At 40.2% G+C, this 18,401-nt stretch overlaps 2 protein-coding genes across 2 annotated transcripts; one reads left to right on the top strand and one right to left on the bottom strand.

Moving 5' to 3' along the window:
- The first annotated feature begins 3,062 nt into the window (after nt 1-3,062).
- Nucleotides 3,063-9,859, top strand: LOC116316020 (gastrin-releasing peptide receptor-like). Its single transcript, XM_031734470.2, has 4 exons — nt 3,063-3,481; nt 4,906-5,257; nt 7,407-7,758; nt 9,728-9,859. Exons 1-3 carry the CDS (start codon nt 3,063-3,065, stop codon nt 7,719-7,721), a joined length of 1,086 nt encoding a protein of 361 aa, XP_031590330.1. The 3' UTR covers nt 7,722-7,758; nt 9,728-9,859.
- A 2,424-nt stretch (nt 9,860-12,283) lies between these two features.
- On the bottom strand, nt 12,284-18,094 carry asb11 (ankyrin repeat and SOCS box containing 11). The gene is made up of 7 exons (XM_031734626.2): nt 17,733-18,094; nt 17,397-17,476; nt 17,188-17,295; nt 15,268-15,418; nt 15,054-15,188; nt 13,291-13,479; nt 12,284-13,056 (listed from the first exon to the last, which is right to left on the bottom strand). The coding sequence occupies exons 1-7, from the start codon at nt 17,827-17,829 to the stop codon at nt 12,932-12,934; spliced, it is 885 nt and encodes a 294-aa protein (XP_031590486.2). The 5' UTR covers nt 17,830-18,094; the 3' UTR covers nt 12,284-12,931.
- Between the last annotated feature and the right edge of the window lie 307 nt (nt 18,095-18,401).

Genomic DNA, 18,401 nt, shown 5'->3' with positions numbered 1-18,401 from the left:
ATGTTCCTCCTTGTAGAAACCTAAAATGCTTTAACCAAACATGTATAGCACTGCTCCATCTCCATATTATTCCTTCACATAAAACCACATTTGGAGCCATGTAATCCACTGGCTTTTCTTTACCATACTTATTTCCCCTGCTCACAAATTCCTTGTTTGGTCTTTCTGATGCATTCATCTCTACTACAGTGTTTTCAACACAAATCCAGACTCTCAACCAAGAGAAACAGTCACAACAGCAGTAAACCTTAGAGCAACCTGATCCTAAGTTTATTAAATATTAACCCCACCCCCTTTTCCAGAATAATCAGTCAGTGCCCATCTCAGACCCCAGATGGGATCCCAGTTCTGTCATCGCATTTGTTGTGGAAATTTGAAATAAATCATGCTGCACACAGCCAGGTTGCCTTTGTTACAGGGTATAAGTAGTTTTACTGCTTTATTGTGTCTTTTATTGGTTTAGCTTTATAGTATGCTTTTATGCGTGTTTGTATATATATGTTTCTCACTCACTATCAATAACTCCACAGTTTTCCCTTCTCCTCAGGTTAAGAGCCTTGGTGTCATCCTAGACAGTTCACTTTCCTATAAATCTCACATCAATAATCTCACCCGTTCTGCCTATTTCCATCTACGCAACGTTAACAGATTGCGTCCTTCTCTTTCTTGTCCGCAGTCTTGTTACCTCCCGTATTGACTACTGCAATTCTCTTTTGCATGCTCTCCCCCAAAAATCCCTCCATAAGCTTCAACTGGTTCAGAACTCTGCTGCTCGCATTATCACTAGACACCCCTCCTACCAGCATACCACCCCTGTTCTTCAGGAACTTCACTGGCTCCCAGTGAAATTCCGGATAATACACAAACTTCTTCTGCTCACCTTTAAGGCCCTTCATAACCTCGCTCCTCCTTACCTTTCTGACCTGTTAAGCACTACCTTTTCTGCCTGCTCACTTCGATCTTCTTCTTCTATCCAGCTTTCTGTGCCTTCTTTCTGCCTCACCACCATGGGAAGCAGAGCTTTTAGCTGCTCTGCTCCCAGGCTGTGGAACTCTCTACCCCAAGATATAAGAAACATTGGTTCTCTCCTCCAGTTTAAATCTCAACTCAAAGCCCATCTGTTCAAATCTGCATATTCACTGTGAACCCACTGTTTGTTAATTTTACCTTGTGCTTTGTTATATTGTTCTTCATTTTGTCATTGTTCTATTATGTGTTTTATCCTATTGTACAGTGTCCTTGGGTGTCTTGAAAGGTGCTTTATAAACAAAATTTATTATTATTATTATTTGCATGCTTTTATTTTGAAGTATTTTTCCTACCCACACCTTAGTCAAAGATTCTTGACACCTGCTCACACTGCATAAAAGATTGTGTCACAGAGCATGTACAGAAGTGGCACATGCATGAAGATTGCAGAGCTTCAGCAGAGAGAGCAACAGGATGGAGAAGCCAGACAGGAGACTGGCCCTGGAACTGGTGTTCGGTATGATGGAGGAGTTGTATGCAGAAAGGTCTTTCTCAGCGAGACACAACCAATGAAAAGAGTGATTTCTGTGGCAGTTGGTGCTAGAACATCTATTTCAAGACTTTTGCACAGTCAGCTTTATGAGTTTTCTTTACATTTGTAAAAGGCTTAAAAAACAGTACACACAGCCTGACAGCACTCTGTGCACACCTCTGTAAACTAATAACATTTATAGAGAAAACCTTTCAATCTGTCATGGTCAGATAGCACACTCAGAATATTGTGTGCAAACGCTACCTCGTACATCACCGTGATATATCTGAAGGATTATTGACAGTTTCACTCAGTGAGGCCAGTTTGACACAGAGAAAAAGCAGAATCTTAAAAATCACCATCACAATAGTGATGATGAAAAGATAATTGGAAAATAAGGGGGAACAGAAATTTTGAAAGGTGTGACCTTCCCTATGTGGTCAAATTAACAGCTCTCCTCCTACACTGAGGAGACCATAAAGCGGCTGAGTCATCAGTAACACATGAATATGTAACTGATGACTTTAGCAGCATGAAATATAAGGCCTGGTTCAGAGCCAGATAGAGGCACCGCATAGGTCTTAAAAGTGGGACATATTGGATGATATATGGTGACATTTTGTCATAACTAAACGTGTTATCTCCCTATTTAAGAAGCAGAAATGAAGCCAATATGACAATCCAGAAGTTGGACTTTGTCCAACGTTGATGTATCTCCAGAAGAAACAAACTATTTAAATATATAATCGTGTTTTGTTTGCAGCTTGACAAGAAAACACCATCCGAAGAAAAAGAGAGGAATGTTGTACAGATTGTATCAGGAAGCAGTCTTTTAATAAACAATGTAAACAGTGACTGAGTGACAAGAAGCTGTTGAGACGTAGGTGCACTTTGAGTTATTGGCATACACCGCCGGCTCATGAAAAACGTTAAACATGAACATAAGCAATATATAGAGCATGTTATGTTCAATAAAGATTATTTATGCTGAGCACAAAATGGTGAAATATTGTGTAGCTGAGCTACATAATTCACCTTTCTTTTACAAGTGCTGTCTAACCTAACGTTTTTAAAAGCTTCATATTGAATTCCACAGCACATCCAATAGAAGTCCATTGTTAACCAGTATGATTAAAAACAAATCCACTTGATGGCATACGTGAAATCTCTTTATGTTGTAGTTAAGTCCGATTATCGTGAGTTATACTGATCTTTAAGGCATCTTGATATCATTCTGTTACCAAATGCGCAGCGTAGCCTCAATTTTACGCACTCCTTTGGTGTCAGTCTTCCCTGATTCCTTCATATCAATCATATTCTTGGATTCCTGCTTAGAAAGTATGTGCATATCAACATGTAAATAGCCCTCCCAGCCTCTCAGTGAGGAATATGTTGATTTTAAGTGTCTTTAACACATAATGGTAAGTGTTCTGTCAGATCACACTATACCCCCCATTCTTTAAGCCTGTGACGCACGCGTGAACAGGGAGGTATAGTTTATAAAGGCAGCCAACAAAGGCATGATTATTAGGACTGAAATAGCAGACTGAAGACCTCCGATATGTCGCTGGAGGATCCGTTCTTGTTAACCCCTGAGGACAGCACAGTTCTGCTCCTGAATGTTTCCAGGGTATTTTGGGAGTCCGCCGGAGAGCAGCAGCACCGCTTCAGCATCTGGCTCCCTGGTATCGGCATCGCTGCTATCTACGGGATCATCATCATCGTGGGGCTGATTGGAAATGTCACTTTAATGAAGACGTGTCTGCTGGTGAGGTCCATGCGGACGGTGCCCAACTTATTCCTGTCCAGTCTGGCTCTGGGGGACCTGCTGCTGCTGGTGACCTGCGCGCCGGTGGATGCCAGCCGGTACTTGGTGGACGAGTGGCTCTTCGGCCGCGTCGGATGCAAACTGATCCCTTTCATCCAGCTCACCTCGGTGGGAGTCTCCGTGTTCACTCTCACTGCTCTCTCCGCTGACCGGTACCTGTCGCACAGCCAGTCTGAGCTGCTATAACTCTTTGTGCTATTGTGTTAACGGCAGGATATGATGCTTACAAATGATGGGGGGAAATGCGCTTTTACGCATGGCTCCAGCATTGTAGACACAAGATGTAGAAAGTCTAATTTTAAAACAATCAAATTGCTTCCAAAAAATATTTTTATTATTTGACTGTTTGTGTAGTTCAGTTAACTCCTCTTTGTAAAAAGCTCTTAGAATCAGTGCTAGGCAGATGTTTTTTTTTTCTCTCGATTTATGTTTTAAAATGCTGCAGGAATTTTATAAATAACAATTTGTTTAATAAATGCAAACAGCATATGGTTTAACAGATTTGAAAAAAATATATATATTTAGAAAGCAACCTGAGCTAGATGATGAACTAATCTCTAATCGATTAATCTCATGCACAGTGTTCATATTTTCCCACATGCAAAAACAAGCATGCACCACTGCAGTGTCCCTGAATCCTTTGGGTTAAATGAAGAATCGGTTCTGTTGGTTTAAATGAGATTTTAGAGGATAGACATCGGGCTCTTGTTGGAATACTAAGTGCGCTATTATTTGTATAGATTGATTAAATATAGATAAAGCTTCACACTTGGGGGTCCGTACCCCTGCACAGAGTCAGAGGCGAAAAAGAAAAAACAATGATCTGAGCAGAAAAGTGGAAAAATATCTGTCTGTCAGACTCTCCTCAGATCTTTGAGAATTAAACAATGACTTTGTTGCCCCAGAAAATCATGAATGCAGTACAAAGAAAACATTTTCTTGTTGGTTAAACCAATCATTAAAAATATTCTTTCATTCTCCTGTAGTTGCCAAAAGGGTTTTCTTTTAGATATTGACTTCACACATGCATAGATGAGTGCACGTCCAAGGATTATTAGTCATTGTGCTGATCTAAGATCAAAAACAGGATCCGGGTGAAGATTGTAGTGAAGCAAATGTCTGAAAATGCGTCGAGGACGCTTTGAGTTTCCAGTGTGTTTAATTATCCTGCAAATTTAATAAAGACACAGGAAGATCGTGACAGTCAATCAAGCTGATTGCAGCGTAGCCATCAAAGTGTTTTTCTGTTTGTTCACTGCTTTGCTGCTATTAAGATATCTTGTAGGAAAACACTGAGCCACAGTTGGAGTATTTAACACCAGCTGTAATTAGCATTCTGACTCCCGCCACAGGAGCTTTTCTCATCTTCTGCTTCCTTTCATTCAAAGCCTGCTTTAATTTTCTCTGCCACAGGGAGATAATTTGGTTTGATTAGAAAAAAATCAACCGTGCCTGCTGTTAAAAATCAGCCACGAGATAATCATTTTTCCTTTTTTGCGGTTGTTTTTGATTGCATGCGTAATGAAGAAACTGCACTGAGCTCATCTTCATTCACAAATGCTGTTTCTTCCTCTAGGTACAAGGCTATCGTCAAACCGCTGGACATCAACAAGTCCAGTGCTGCTCTGAGCATCGGTTTACGCGCAGGGATGATCTGGCTGCTCTCGGTGACTCTGGCTGTGCCCGAAGCCGTCTTCTCCGACCTGCACACCTTCACCACCAGCCACACCAATGAGACGTTTGTGACCTGCGCCCCTTACCCTCACGCGGGGGAGCTCCACCCGAAGATCCACTCCACCGCCTCATTCCTCATCTTCTACATCATGCCCCTCTTCATCATATCTGTCTACTACTGCTTCATCGCTCGCAGTCTGGTCAGAAGCTCCGCGGACATCCCCGCCGAGGGACACCTGCACCTTCAGAAGCAGGTCAGACCCCGGGCTCTTCTTATTCTGCTCTGAAATGCAGAACAGATTCATCTTTTTGCTGTTTTTTTCTTTTCATTTTTCTTTTTGAGGATGATTCTGTTCTGATCTGAGAAGATTAGACACGGGACTCACAGGGCTCCACATAACAATTAATTAGCTTACCACTGGGTGCAGGGGTAACAGCTGTATCCAAAGTCTTAATTCACTTTAATTGGCACATTTTATCCAGATTAACATCTTCAGGAGCTGGAGCATTTGTTGCTGGGACCCTACTGATCCCCACTGTCCATTAAAGTTTCATTCCTACTCTAAAAACCCAGAAACTAACCTGCACTGGGAGCCGAGGATCAGTCAGCGGTCAGTTAGTTGGCTGAAAGGCGATTAGGTGGACTAATTTGTCTTTATTTCAAAGTCAACAGAGACCGGGAGAGACAAAGAGAAAGAAACTGTGGACATGATTCACACTAACTATCAGGTCATCGTACTCATCTATAATAATACTCAAAATTCTCGAATTTCTCAAATTTGTCTGATACTGAACCACATCTCTGAGTTTGCTGAGCACTTTGAAGATGTTAAACTGGGCCTCCGTGAATGAAGGACATTTTTCACTCAATGCACTAAAATCAAACAGTTAATAAAGAAAAAAAATTAGGATGTGCTGATAATGAAAGTAATTGCTGGCCACTGTCTGAAAACACATTGTTGGGTTTTTAGTTTTTTGAAGGTTTTCTGTATTTTTTTCTTCTTTTACTCCTCTGGTTGCCTGGTAACGTCTTCCAGTAAAGGAGTCCCTGAACCCCTGATTAACTGCAAATTATAGTTGAAAATTACGGTTTAGTGCAAATAAAAAAAAGAAAAAGAAAACCACGTTTTTATCTGCCAAAGTGAAAACTTCCCTTTAGTTCACAAAAACACAAACACAACCTTAGACTGTAGACTTTTATGTCTAATGAGGCCTTTGTAATGGTGTTACACACTGGGTTAATTGCTTAGTAAAGTCCTGTTTTGAAGCTTCAGCTTAAAAGTTCTGGCCTTTGCCATCCTAGGTTTATGAAACCAAGTGTGACAACTTCACATTCATGATCCTTCATTTATGCTACAGTGACTGTGTCCAATATTCATATGTATTTGCGTACATAGAGCCTGTTGAGAGAGTTTTCAACCAATGCAAATGCACTCAAAAATCCCAAATGTTGCTCAGCATTAATGATGATGTGCATCAGCTGATTAGTTAACATATCAGGGGGACAGGGATGGGAGCAACAGCAGAGTTCACCAGAAATGTGAACAAAATACTTTTTCCATTCAGGCTTGTGTTGATCCAGTTCTTACTCTACCAGGGTGCTGCAGTCTATCCCTGATACTACAGGTACACCCTGGACAGGTCACGGGCCTGTGAGACAGACAACCATTCAGTCTCACATTCACTCTTATGAGCAATTTAGAATCACCAATTAAACCAACCTCACTAACTGCATGTCTTTGGATTGTGAGAGGAAGCAGGAGTACCTGTGAGAACCCACGCAGACACAGGGTAAACTGTGTCTATGTGGGTTCTCCCCACTCCACACAGGAAGGTCCCGACCAGAAAACACTTTTCTTTCACTCTTCTCCCCAGCTGACTGATGGACCAGCAGCACACAAGCTGGAGTATCGACAGACCAGTTGCACCACATATTTCTGACACTGTGCCCATCTGACAACTGACAGTTTCTGCATGTAGACAGGCCACGCACGGACTGCAAAATGTGATAGCTTCACTGAACAAAAAATTCTCCACAAGTCAAACTGTTAATGCCAAATGATTCTCTACAGCACACCTTGCTTTATTGCTTCTTTTACTCTAAATTAGACCTTAATTTACAAAGTACATATCACGAAAGACTCAAAAACACTTAAACAAGTGACTGAGACCAAAACTTTATCAGCAAAGTGTTCACTGGGGTCATAAATTCAGGGCAAAGTTAGGTAATGTCCTCACAGACTTCTATACAGGCAAACTTCTCTTTTAAACCAGAGCAGTCGCCCCCTGCTGGCCATTGCAAGAATCATTTGGCTCTACTTTTCAGACCTAAAGCTCCACCCATCCATCCATCCATCCATTTGATGCAGAACTTACTGTCTCCTCTCTCTCCTCTCCTGTCAGATCAGGTCCAGGAAGCGTCTGGCTAAAACTGTGCTTGTGTTTGTCGGCTTGTTTGCGCTCTGCTGGCTCCCGAGTCATGTGATCTACCTGTACCGCTCCTACCACTACGACCAGGTGGACACGTCGCTGGGCCACTTCATCGCCAGCGTGTGCGCTCGCATCTTGGCCTTCACCAACTCCTGTGTGAACCCATTTGCTCTGTACCTGATGAGCAAAAGCTTCAGGAAACACTTCAAAAAGCAGCTGCTGTGCTGCTCCGCTCCCAGAGAGCTGCGCAGCCAGAGCAGCAGGAGCACAAATGTAACGACCGTCTGAACCAATCCGTGTTCATGAACTTCACACCCATGCTTCGGTAGGATTTGAGCCACTTTTGAGTTCAGTAACATGATAGAAAATTATTATAAATGAATTAAAGATCCTCTGAGGTCTAAGTTGTCGTGACCTCAAGCCAAAGTCTAAACAATCAGAATATGTAATTTTGGTTCTTCATACATTGTTCTCCAAATTCTTGACAATCAGGGAACAACGACCACATTTAAAATGTTTCCAGTTTCAAAAATTGTCAGAAAAAAGTTTGTTTTGGCCTTATATGTGGTCAGGGTTACCAGCTATCACAACTTATGCCCTATACCCCCCAAACACACACGCATGCACACCGCAAAAACAGTTGGTAAACAAAAAACCTAATTCCTAAGGTTCTCAGGCTGCTTGTCGCAAATATTGTTTACTCGAGGTGAATACTTTTTGTACTAAGTCTAATGTGAAAGGAACCAATTATGCTTATTTCATAGTTTCAGTTTACATCCTAACAAGAACAGAAAGGAGCATGATGTCTCTCTTTGGTAAACATGACTCTGATTGTGTGCCTATTTTAAGACATTATGGTGGATTAAGTGTTTAATTTATAAGCTGTATATAATTTAATTTACGGCTAGAATACACAGGCTGTATATGAATTGATTAATTACAATTATAGCCTAGCCATCCATCCATTAAATATCTATGGTTCTATATATAAGCTTTATATAACTGAAATCTGTTTTGTGTGAAACTGTATAAATCATATCTAGTAAAATACAAGCAGATGTTCTGGATAAACTAAAACCACTGCTTAATGTTGCAGGCCGTGCCTGCCATAGGTTACTGTATAAGGAAATGTATGATGAGTTGATCTCAGTGCTACACAAAAATAGAAAGGAAAAAAAAACATACACTCATGAGCTACTTTTTTATGTACACCATACTAGTACTGAGTTAAACCGAGTTTGATGGAAAAAGGTACCTGTAACAATTTTCAGAGATTTCTCTTCACAATGATACGACAACATCACAGAGTTGCTGCAGAACAGCTGCACATCCATGATGTTCCAACATATCCCGAAGCTGCTGGATTAAGATCTGGTGACTGTGGAGGCCATTTGAGTACAGTGATCTCATTGTCTTGTTCAAGAAAAGGGGTTTTAAGGGAAAAATCACCCACGCCATTAAACCACCAGCAGCCTAAACAATTGATACAACGCAGGATGGATTTCTATGTTCATGTTTATGCCAATATCTGATCCTACTAGTCAAAGGGTCCAGCAGGAATTAAAACCCATTGAACCAGGCAACGTAGCCTCAGTTTCCTGTCCTTAGCTGACAGGAGTGGCAGCTGGTGTGGTCTTCTGCTCCTGTAGCCCATCCAGAGATGCTCTTCTGCAGACCTGGGTTATTTGAATTAATAATGCCTTCCTATTAACTCAGATGAGTCTGACTATTCTCCTTTGACCCTGAAATCAATAAGACATTTTCACCCAGAGAACTGCAGCTCGTTGAATATTTTTTATTTTTCAGACCATTCTCTATAAACCCTTAAGAGGGTTTTATGGGAATAAGTCCAAGGAGATCAGCAGTTTTTGAAACAAACAATATCATGTTCAAAGTCACTTAAATCACATCTCTTCCACATTGTGATGCTCGGTTTGAACTTCAGGAGGTCGCCTTGATCATGTCTACATCCCTAAATGCATTAAGTTGCTTGCATGTTATTGGGTAATTAGATATTTGTGAACACTTAATAAGGTGGTCAGTGAGTGCATTTGAATATGAACATCTGTCAACCTATAATCCTAAATATAAAAAAATAAGTTATATGAAGTCTTCTTTAAAAACATGATGCAGACTTGTTGATGTAAAACCACAAACCATGCAAAATAAAACTGATGTTGTTGTATATTATATAGTTTTCTGTTGCATTAAATGACGTGTTCCACTCCCACTTGCGTTGTGAACCATGCATGAAATGGCTCAATGTTTATTTTGTTGTTTGTTTATATCTACAGTATGCCATTTTTAAGGAAAAATGTCAGCGGAGGAGCGATCGTCTGTGACATTTGAAAGTTCATGAGCTGTAAAATATTCAAGCTGAACGCAGTAAATTGTGCGCTTCAGTGTACTGCAGAGAAACATTAAGCCACATTTATTAGCTGTTTTTTTTATCCCATTATTAAAACTGTGAGATATCACACGTTGTGTGTGCAGTAATGTGAGGTAGTGAAGTGTTGATTGCTTGTGTACAGCTGTGCAGTGTATCAGTGGCATCCAGCAGATATTTGTTGCTACAGAGTAAGATGTTTGAAGATTAACCCAACAGCCTTTTTTTCTTCTTTTGATGTATTGCTGCAGCCATTAAAAGCAAGCAGTTGTTGTTTCATCTCTTTTATTTGGATGAATATTCAATTAAATTTTTATTTTGTGACTAATTTTTAGTCACGAAATATAACCTCAACTGCTCTGTGTCGTCCTTTATCGGAGTAAGAATGTAAATCCCAACAAAAATGAATGTACAGTGGTAAAAATGTGAAGAATAAACAAACATAAAATGGCCTTATTAGTCCAGCATCAACTTAGAAATAACGGATGCCTTCTTTCTTAACATTTTGCTGTATTATTATCTCCGGTTTTCCTTTTAAGCAACCTTTTTCTGTGTTTCGTTAAACCTAAATAAATATAAAACCTGGGGATGAGTTCGTTTGTATCGTAATAAAAAGTCTTTCACTGAGCTGGTAGTGTGACCTTTTCCTAATGAGCGACTCGACCGAACGGAGCTCGAAACTGAGACATAAAATCATCTTGTCGGTAATAATTATATTTAATTGCCTGATTGAGTTTTTTTGTAATGTCTGAATGAATCAGCAATGAATTAAGACTTAATTTTATATCAGACGTTTGATGGTAAGTGCTGAATTTCAAACTGAGCAGCAGGAGACTCATTAAACGCACACCTTTACAAATCAGCAGTACATGCTGTATACAGCCCTTACAAAGCCTTTCCTTAAGGCTGAGGTTTTTCTTTGCTGTCTAGGTAAAGACACGTCAAGTTAAATCTGTTCCAACAAGTTCTTTCAGGTCTTTGCAGAGGTGACCTTTCAGAGTGACATTTGAAGTCAGAAAATTAATTCCCCCTGAGCAACACCAGCCACAAAACACACTCTAACCCTCAGTTATTTGGATCCTTTACTGCCGCTGCTGTTTTCATTCAGTTTATTTTGTTTTTACTTTTCTGCCCCTCCTTATTAAACTCTTATTTTGAGCCACGGCTTGTGCAAGTACACAAATGTATCATTCACACGCAGCTCAGTCGTAATCAAGCAGAAAACAGAAGCTTTGTTCTCTTCAGGATGGCGTCTGAGGAGGGTCTTGTGACATAAATACACTCATCACCCACTTTATTTTTTTAACTGCTCATTAACAGAAATATCTAATGAGCCAATCACATGGCAGCAAATCAGGACATTTATCCATGTAGCCATAGTCAAGATGCCGTGTTGAATTTCAAACTGAGCTACCACTGGGATTTTCCTGCATAGCCATCTCTAGAGTTTACAGAGAATTGAGTGAAAAGGATAAAATATCCACAGAGCAGCAGTTCTCTTGGAGAAAATGTCTTGGTGATGTCAGAGGTCAGAGGGGAATGAGCAGACTGTTTCAAGCTGATAGGAAGGCAACAGTGACTCAGAGAAGGCAAAGAAATGCAGAACATCTTTGAATCCACAGTGAAATGAAGCAAATGAGCTACAGCAGCAGGAGAACACATCAGGCTGGAATTCACACAAGATCATCAAAACTGGACAACAGAGGATTTAAAAAATGTTTCCTGGTCTGGAATTCTGCTGCAACATTCAGATGATGTATCATTGATTAAGGCTGCTGGGGGTGTGATGGTGCAGGGACATTTTCTTGGGCATGCTGGTACCAACATCATGCAACATATCTGAGTATTGTTGTCCAAGTTAAGGACCATTCTGGACAGTACCTCCCAGCCACTCCATGAGGTCCAGTCCCAGGAGCACATTCAGTGAAAGACTTGGATTACCCTAAATGCACCACTGACCAACACAGGAAATCATTCCTGCCTGTGGCTAACGTGCAGTACAATTCCTCCATCTAAAACACTCAAATACACACCGCAGCACATCCTCCACAGAAAAAATAAAGTCAACATGATATAAAGTGCACCTCAACTTCAACTATTTAATTAGGTGTAATATACTGGAAAATGTATAACTACAGTGTTTTGTGTTTATCAGGGCTATTTTGTTATATTTTGTAACCTTGTAATATATTGTATTATTTGACTTAGTTCAGTTAGTTACTGTTCTAATGTTCCATATCACAAAGCTCAAATCATCTAGTTTTTTGAACATGACGACAGGTTCGCTGTGACCAAACAGTTTCTGCAGTCACCAGATCGAATTCCAGCAGAGCATCTATGGGATGTGGTGTAATGCAAGATTTATGTCATGGAAGTGCAGCTTCCAAGACATAACGCTCATGGAAGCTACTATGAAAGATTCCACAAATAAAAACACAGAAATGTGAACAAAACAGGCCACATGTAAAGTATACACAACCATTGGAAACATTTATGAGAAAAATAATTTTAACATAAGATTTGTTTTTTTTTATTTTTACATTCCTCTTCAAAACTTGCCACCTGCATTACCCAGAATGCAACTCTCTAACATTAGTGGTGCGAATTCTCCTGTGTTGTACTCATAGGCACACAGTCTGTGGCTGCTACAAAGCTACAAAAAGGTCTGATCTGCAGTTTTCACCCCCAGCTGATGCTTATTCAAATGACATCCACAAAGCTTCCCGTGGAGCTACAGTTTTTATACAACTTATTTTTTTAATATATGCACAAGTACTCCCAAACATAAAAGACTTTGATGTGTAAAATTGGCGATGTTCAACTTTAAAAACATTTTGGAATCATGTAAAATTCATGAGCGCTGAAAAGAAAGTACAAAAATACAAAAACCTGATACATTAAAGTCCCTGCAGGATGAACAGAGCTTATCCTGAAGCGTCCCTCCCTTGTATCCAAAATATTTCATTGAGCAATTCTCAGAAAGCTGTTATTATAATACTAAAAGCATCTGAATTGTGAAGCTACGGATGAAAACTCTCTGAATGTGGACGCCTTTTATCCTTTCTTTGTGAATGGCGAAGGAAAAAAAAAAGTGAAGGACGGCAGAGATGTGTCATCGGTAGAGGAGGAAGTCCTTGATACTGTGAGGGACAAAGAGGCTCGAGGCCCTGTACAGACGACTCCTTCCGAGACTTCGACGAATACGTAAGCGACAGAGCTGAGACAGAGAGCAGGGACCTGGGAACGGGAGACAGGTCACAGCTGTTAACAAAAGGAAGTGAGGGTCCTCTATGTAAGTGCAAAAAGGTCAAAGGTCAAGGTCAAGGTCAAATTTATTTATATAGGACATTTCCAGACAGACTACAGGATGCCAGAAACTGAAATGCCATTAAAAAGAAACAATGTAAAACAATAATAACAATATAAAACAATGATAGGACAATAAAAGAAAAAAGCACTTAAAAAACACACCTCTGCTCAGCAGTGCAGCTCTCACTGAGCTGTTTGGCTTCGACAGATCAAGAGGAGTCTTCGCCTCGGCGTTCCTGCGACACCCATCAGCTCCAAAGTCCAGGAGAAGATGCACAACGTCAGCTCCTCCCCCCAAAACTGCAGCATGCAGAGGACTTTCCAGCCCGCATCCGATCTGAACATCTGCTCCTGCTCAAACATGCAAACAGGCGGTTCAACACCTAACAACATGCAAATCACACAATTCTGATTAAAACTCATCCATGTGTTGTAAGTGATTTATTGTTAAAGCAGCATGTTGTTATATATTAGTAACTAATGAAAATTTTTTTATTTTTAATTCAAAAATAAATTCAAAGCACAGCTCTGATTAGTTTTGAGACTGGCTGCCACGTCTGACAGATTGGATTGATTAGAAAAGCTTTTAAACATGTGCTGATGTGAACTGTGACACCGAGTTTCTGCTCCGATGGAAAGCGAAAGAGAGAAACTGCAGAGTGTGCTACTAAAAGTAACTCAGAGCCCAGCAGGAACAAAAAATGTCAGCTGTATTTAAATATTATATGGCTGGAACGAACGGTTCTCTCATCTGTTGGTTCACCTTTGCTCAGCGATTATCGTTTCAAACGTGCAAAATCCAAGACAGACGTGTTAAATGTCAACTGACACCTTCAAGTGCCTCGGTTTGTCTGAGCCAAACTCGAAGATATGCAGTCTAGTTCGAGCATTTAAGTCCCAAAGATGAAAGGTGGCACAGAGAAAAGCTTCACAACAAAGTTATGTCAAAGGAAGAAATCCTCTCGTTTGAGAAAACACTAAATGAAATAATTAACTAGTCATTGCAACTCTGACTCAGTTTAAGAATCAAGAAGTTTTTAAAAAAAAATCTGATTCTTTCTTTCTGTTTTTTTTACAACTGTAGCGAATAAAAGAGCTGTTACTGTGTTTGCTGAAACAACTGTTTGATGGACTGGTTTGTGGAAAAAAGTGAAAAGTTTAACTCATTTAAAAAAAAATGAAAAGGCCCAGTCTATTATATAGACTGGGCCTTGAAGTGTCTTAGTTTTTATGACTGTACGTGATTTAAGATGAATCAGACGGGATTCTTGTTGTTTTACTTCTCACGATGAGTATCGTGGTGTAAAGAGCTTGAAAGAAGAAGGTAGCTGGACTTCGCTGAGGTTGTGAAGATGTTTCGCCTCTCATCTAAGACGCCTTTTCAGTTATGTTCTGATCAGAACTGAAGAAACATGATGGAGGAGAGGTGATACATTCAACTCTCTTTTGTTTCAAGCTCTTAAGACTACCAGGACCTACACAGAGTGCACTGTCGCAGTTTACACATTTGCTGAACATGAGTGAGATTCCTGGTTTGAAACTTGGGGTTGGGTCAGGAAGAGCATCCACTGTAACGTTTCTTCAACAGATTACATTAAATTTGTATCCAGTAAACTGAAAAATCTGGCAGCATTTGAAATATATAATATTGATATTTGAATTCTACTTAATGTGTCAGTAATAACAATCTAATAATATCAAAAATAAAAAAACAGAACACGCTCAGAGTAACCATAAAGCTCCTTCTAAGTATATTTAGCTTATATTTTACTTTCTTTAGTAAAAATCCTTCCTTTACCACAGAGATGTGTGTTTGCAGCTCTCTCTGGTATTTTATTTAACTTGCCACAGCTTGTATGTAATATTAGAAGTGAAACAAACAAAAAGCAAATGTGTGACTGGTGATTATTCTTGACTTATATTACCTGAATACAGCAGCACCTCTACGCAGGCTGCAGCCCGGGCCATGCAGGCAGAGTAGAGCGGCGTCCCAGCGTCCGGCAGCTCCAGATCAATCTGAGCTCCACGGGACAGCAGCAGCTCCAGACACTCTCTGTGATCTGGAGGAGAGAAAGATAAATGCTGACATGTAGTCCACATTTATAACGAGAAATTTCTTGCAGATGGATACCTTTGTACCTTTCTTGGCAGCCTCATGGATTGGAGATGCCAGCTGGTAGGTGGTGTGGATGGAGGCACTGTGCTGCAGGATGAGCTTGAGGCAGGCAGCACTCCCGCTGCTGCAGGAGTTGAAGAGAGGTGTGGCGCCATCTGTTGACACTGCCATTGCCTTGAGAATGACGTTTGTGAGAAAATGCATCCAAAAGAAAGGAGTGTACCTCATTTATTTATTCATGCATGTGACACAAACATACACAAACACTCGAACAGAGCAAACACACGAGACAACCAACAACTGAAAGCAGTTTTCCGCTCTGACCTTTCTCCAGAAAAAATCTAAACTCTTCAGCAAAAACACCAGATGTTGTTTAAGACATGTGAAAATAAAAATCTGTGTTAAATCAGGAGAATCTGTGAGTTCCCAAATGAGCTCAGCTCTTTTTGAACAGCACAGTTTCTGGCATCCTGTAGTGAAATTTACAGGAAAGTGAGTGCGATGCTCAAATCAATCAAATCAAGCACCTGAGACCTGACTGAGATGCAGATTTTTTTCAGCTGTAAATTAATTGGTTTACCAAAAGAACTGCATTAACTACACTTACACATAAGCCCTCACTAATATTCTGGTTATTTAACTGGACAAGCTAATATGATTTTAAATATAGGGGTTGTTTTTAATACTTGAAGGCCTAAAGTCCATCTGCTGGGTTTACTCTCTTGTGACACAATACCAAGTCTTTATATCAACTTTACAATGATAAAATTAATTGTTAGATTCCCCACCCCCAGTGTTTTATTAGTGTATGTGAAGTTCAGGATTGAGTTTCAATCCATCAAATACTTTTCAAATCAAAAGTGAAGGGATCCGCTTTCATGTATGATCAAAGCAATGAGACGGTACATAAATTCGTAACACTAAATACAAAATATCAGATAAAATAATTTGTTTTATGAGTTCAAAAATAATCTTTATTTGGAAAAAAAGACTTTTAATCCCTGCATTTCCAACCCAAATGCTCTTAATTTAATATATTTTTCAAAAATGTAGCCTTTTCTGTAACCTCTTTAGGGCGCATCTGTACATGATTTCAAAGTTTTGAGGTTCTGAAACGTGTTTGAGACCATGCTAGCACAACAAAGGAGTGTTGACGATAAGACATTCTTACAGTGGCTTGCAAAAGTATTCTGCCCCCTTGAACTTGTCCACATTTTGTCACATTACAGCCACAAACATGAATCTCCAATCGTGAATCTGTGGCAAGATCTGAAAACTGCTGTTCACAAACGCTGTCCATCTAATCTGACTGAGCTGGAGCTGTTTTGCAAAGAAGAATGGGCAAGAATTTCAGTCGCTAGATGTGCAAAGCTGGTAGAGACATACCCTAAAAGACTGGCAGCTGTAATTGCAGCAAAAGGTGGTTCTACAAAGTATTGACTCAGGGGGCTGAATAATTACGCACACCCCACTTTGCAGTTATTTATTTGTAAAAAATGTTTGGAATCATGTATGATTTTCGTTTCCTCTTCTCACGTGTACACCACTTTGTATTGGTCTTTCACGTGGAATTCCAATAAAACTGATTCATGTTTGTAGATCTAATGTGACAAAATGTGGAAAAGTTCAAGGGAGCCGAATACTTTTGAAAGCCACTGTATACTTCTGTGGGTTTTTTCTTTTTTTTGATGAAACCTTAATCCTAGACAAGTTAAACAGAATCATTTTCCAAGTCCTTGTTTGTCTAAGAAAGAAATACCAGGAGTGAGCGATGATCCCTTAATTATCTCACGTCACATACATCAACTTTATGCCTGACCTCACATTTGTTTTGGACAACAGCCAAAGGATCTATAATCTCCATCAGGCATCAAGTTCAAGGATACGCAAAATAAAACTTGTGGGTTTTTTGATGACAGAAAAATTAAACTCATCCTTCTTACATTTGCTCCATTATCCAAAAGAAACTTGGCACAAGCGTAACGACCCCCGAGGCAAGCCTCGTGGAGCGGCGTAATCCCATCCATGGTGACTGTGTCTACATGGAAGCCCTGCAGGGGGAGATCAGAGGATTTTCTTTGTACTTCTTTTCAAGAAGTCTTTGGGTTGTGCACTGTAAGTACTCGACGTACAAATTAAGATTTAAGGTTACCTGAGCGATAAGGGCTCTGAGGTGGAGGAGTCTGCCCTGAAAGGCCGCTTCATGGAGCGGAGTTCTGTCAGACCAGAAGTCTGAGACACAGAGAATCAAATTAGTTATGTTTCCACATTCAGAAAGCACAAAGACCAAGAGATCCTCCTCTCCACTGTAACCTCATCCACATACTTGATTTTCTGGTTTCTCAACATGACCCCAACCCTAAAATGCTAAACCAGTTTCATCCCAGATTTTATTGTCTACAGCAGCATCAGACTTTACATGGAAAGCTTTTAGGCCTGAAACACTGTGATGCAAAAACAAAACAAAACATACAAACATTAAACTCACCAGCCATCAGCGAGTTACACACCAACCCTCCGTAGACGGACAAAGGCCTCTCCCAAGGTTGCGACCACAGAGAAACGTCTGTTTGCACAGCAGCCATGATGAAAATGAAACAGCAGCAGATTCCTTCACCTCCTTCACCCAGCTCACCCAGCCAGATACACAAACCTGAATCCGGCCTTCCTCATTCTCTTATCTGGGCCCTTGGTCACCTCCCCCACATTACCACCTTCCACCCACTCTCACCCCAGTCCATGGCCAGAGTTAACGGTATGTGCATACATTACATTACAATAGCTGCTAGAATGATCTTGAGGCGTCTTCAACAAAGCACTTAAAGACACACAGACACACATAAGACCCTTAAATATATTATCGCCACATGAACTAAATGAAATGCCTTAAACTAACTAAAAAAAAAGTCCCTAGCTCCAGCAGAAACATTTTGTCTCAACATTGAACACATGCTGAACTTCTTGATATGATGTTCGTTTCTGTTTTGCAAATCCCCGTTGCTGACCCTGAAAAGCGACACCTCTTTATCAGCTCCTTTTTCACAAGGTTGTGATTTTTTTGGCACTCTTCCTTACAATCAGATTGATCTACAAAAATATTTCTTTGATGCCTCTCCAGGATCTGCAAAAATTACATGTGAGAACATAGTACATACCA

Source organism: Oreochromis aureus, linkage group 16 (genome assembly GCF_013358895.1).
Source record: "Oreochromis aureus strain Israel breed Guangdong linkage group 16, ZZ_aureus, whole genome shotgun sequence".
Classification (NCBI taxonomy): Eukaryota; Metazoa; Chordata; class Actinopteri; order Cichliformes; family Cichlidae; genus Oreochromis; species Oreochromis aureus.
Note: the sequence above shows the minus strand (reverse complement) of the source record. Positions and strands in the feature narration are given on the sequence as shown.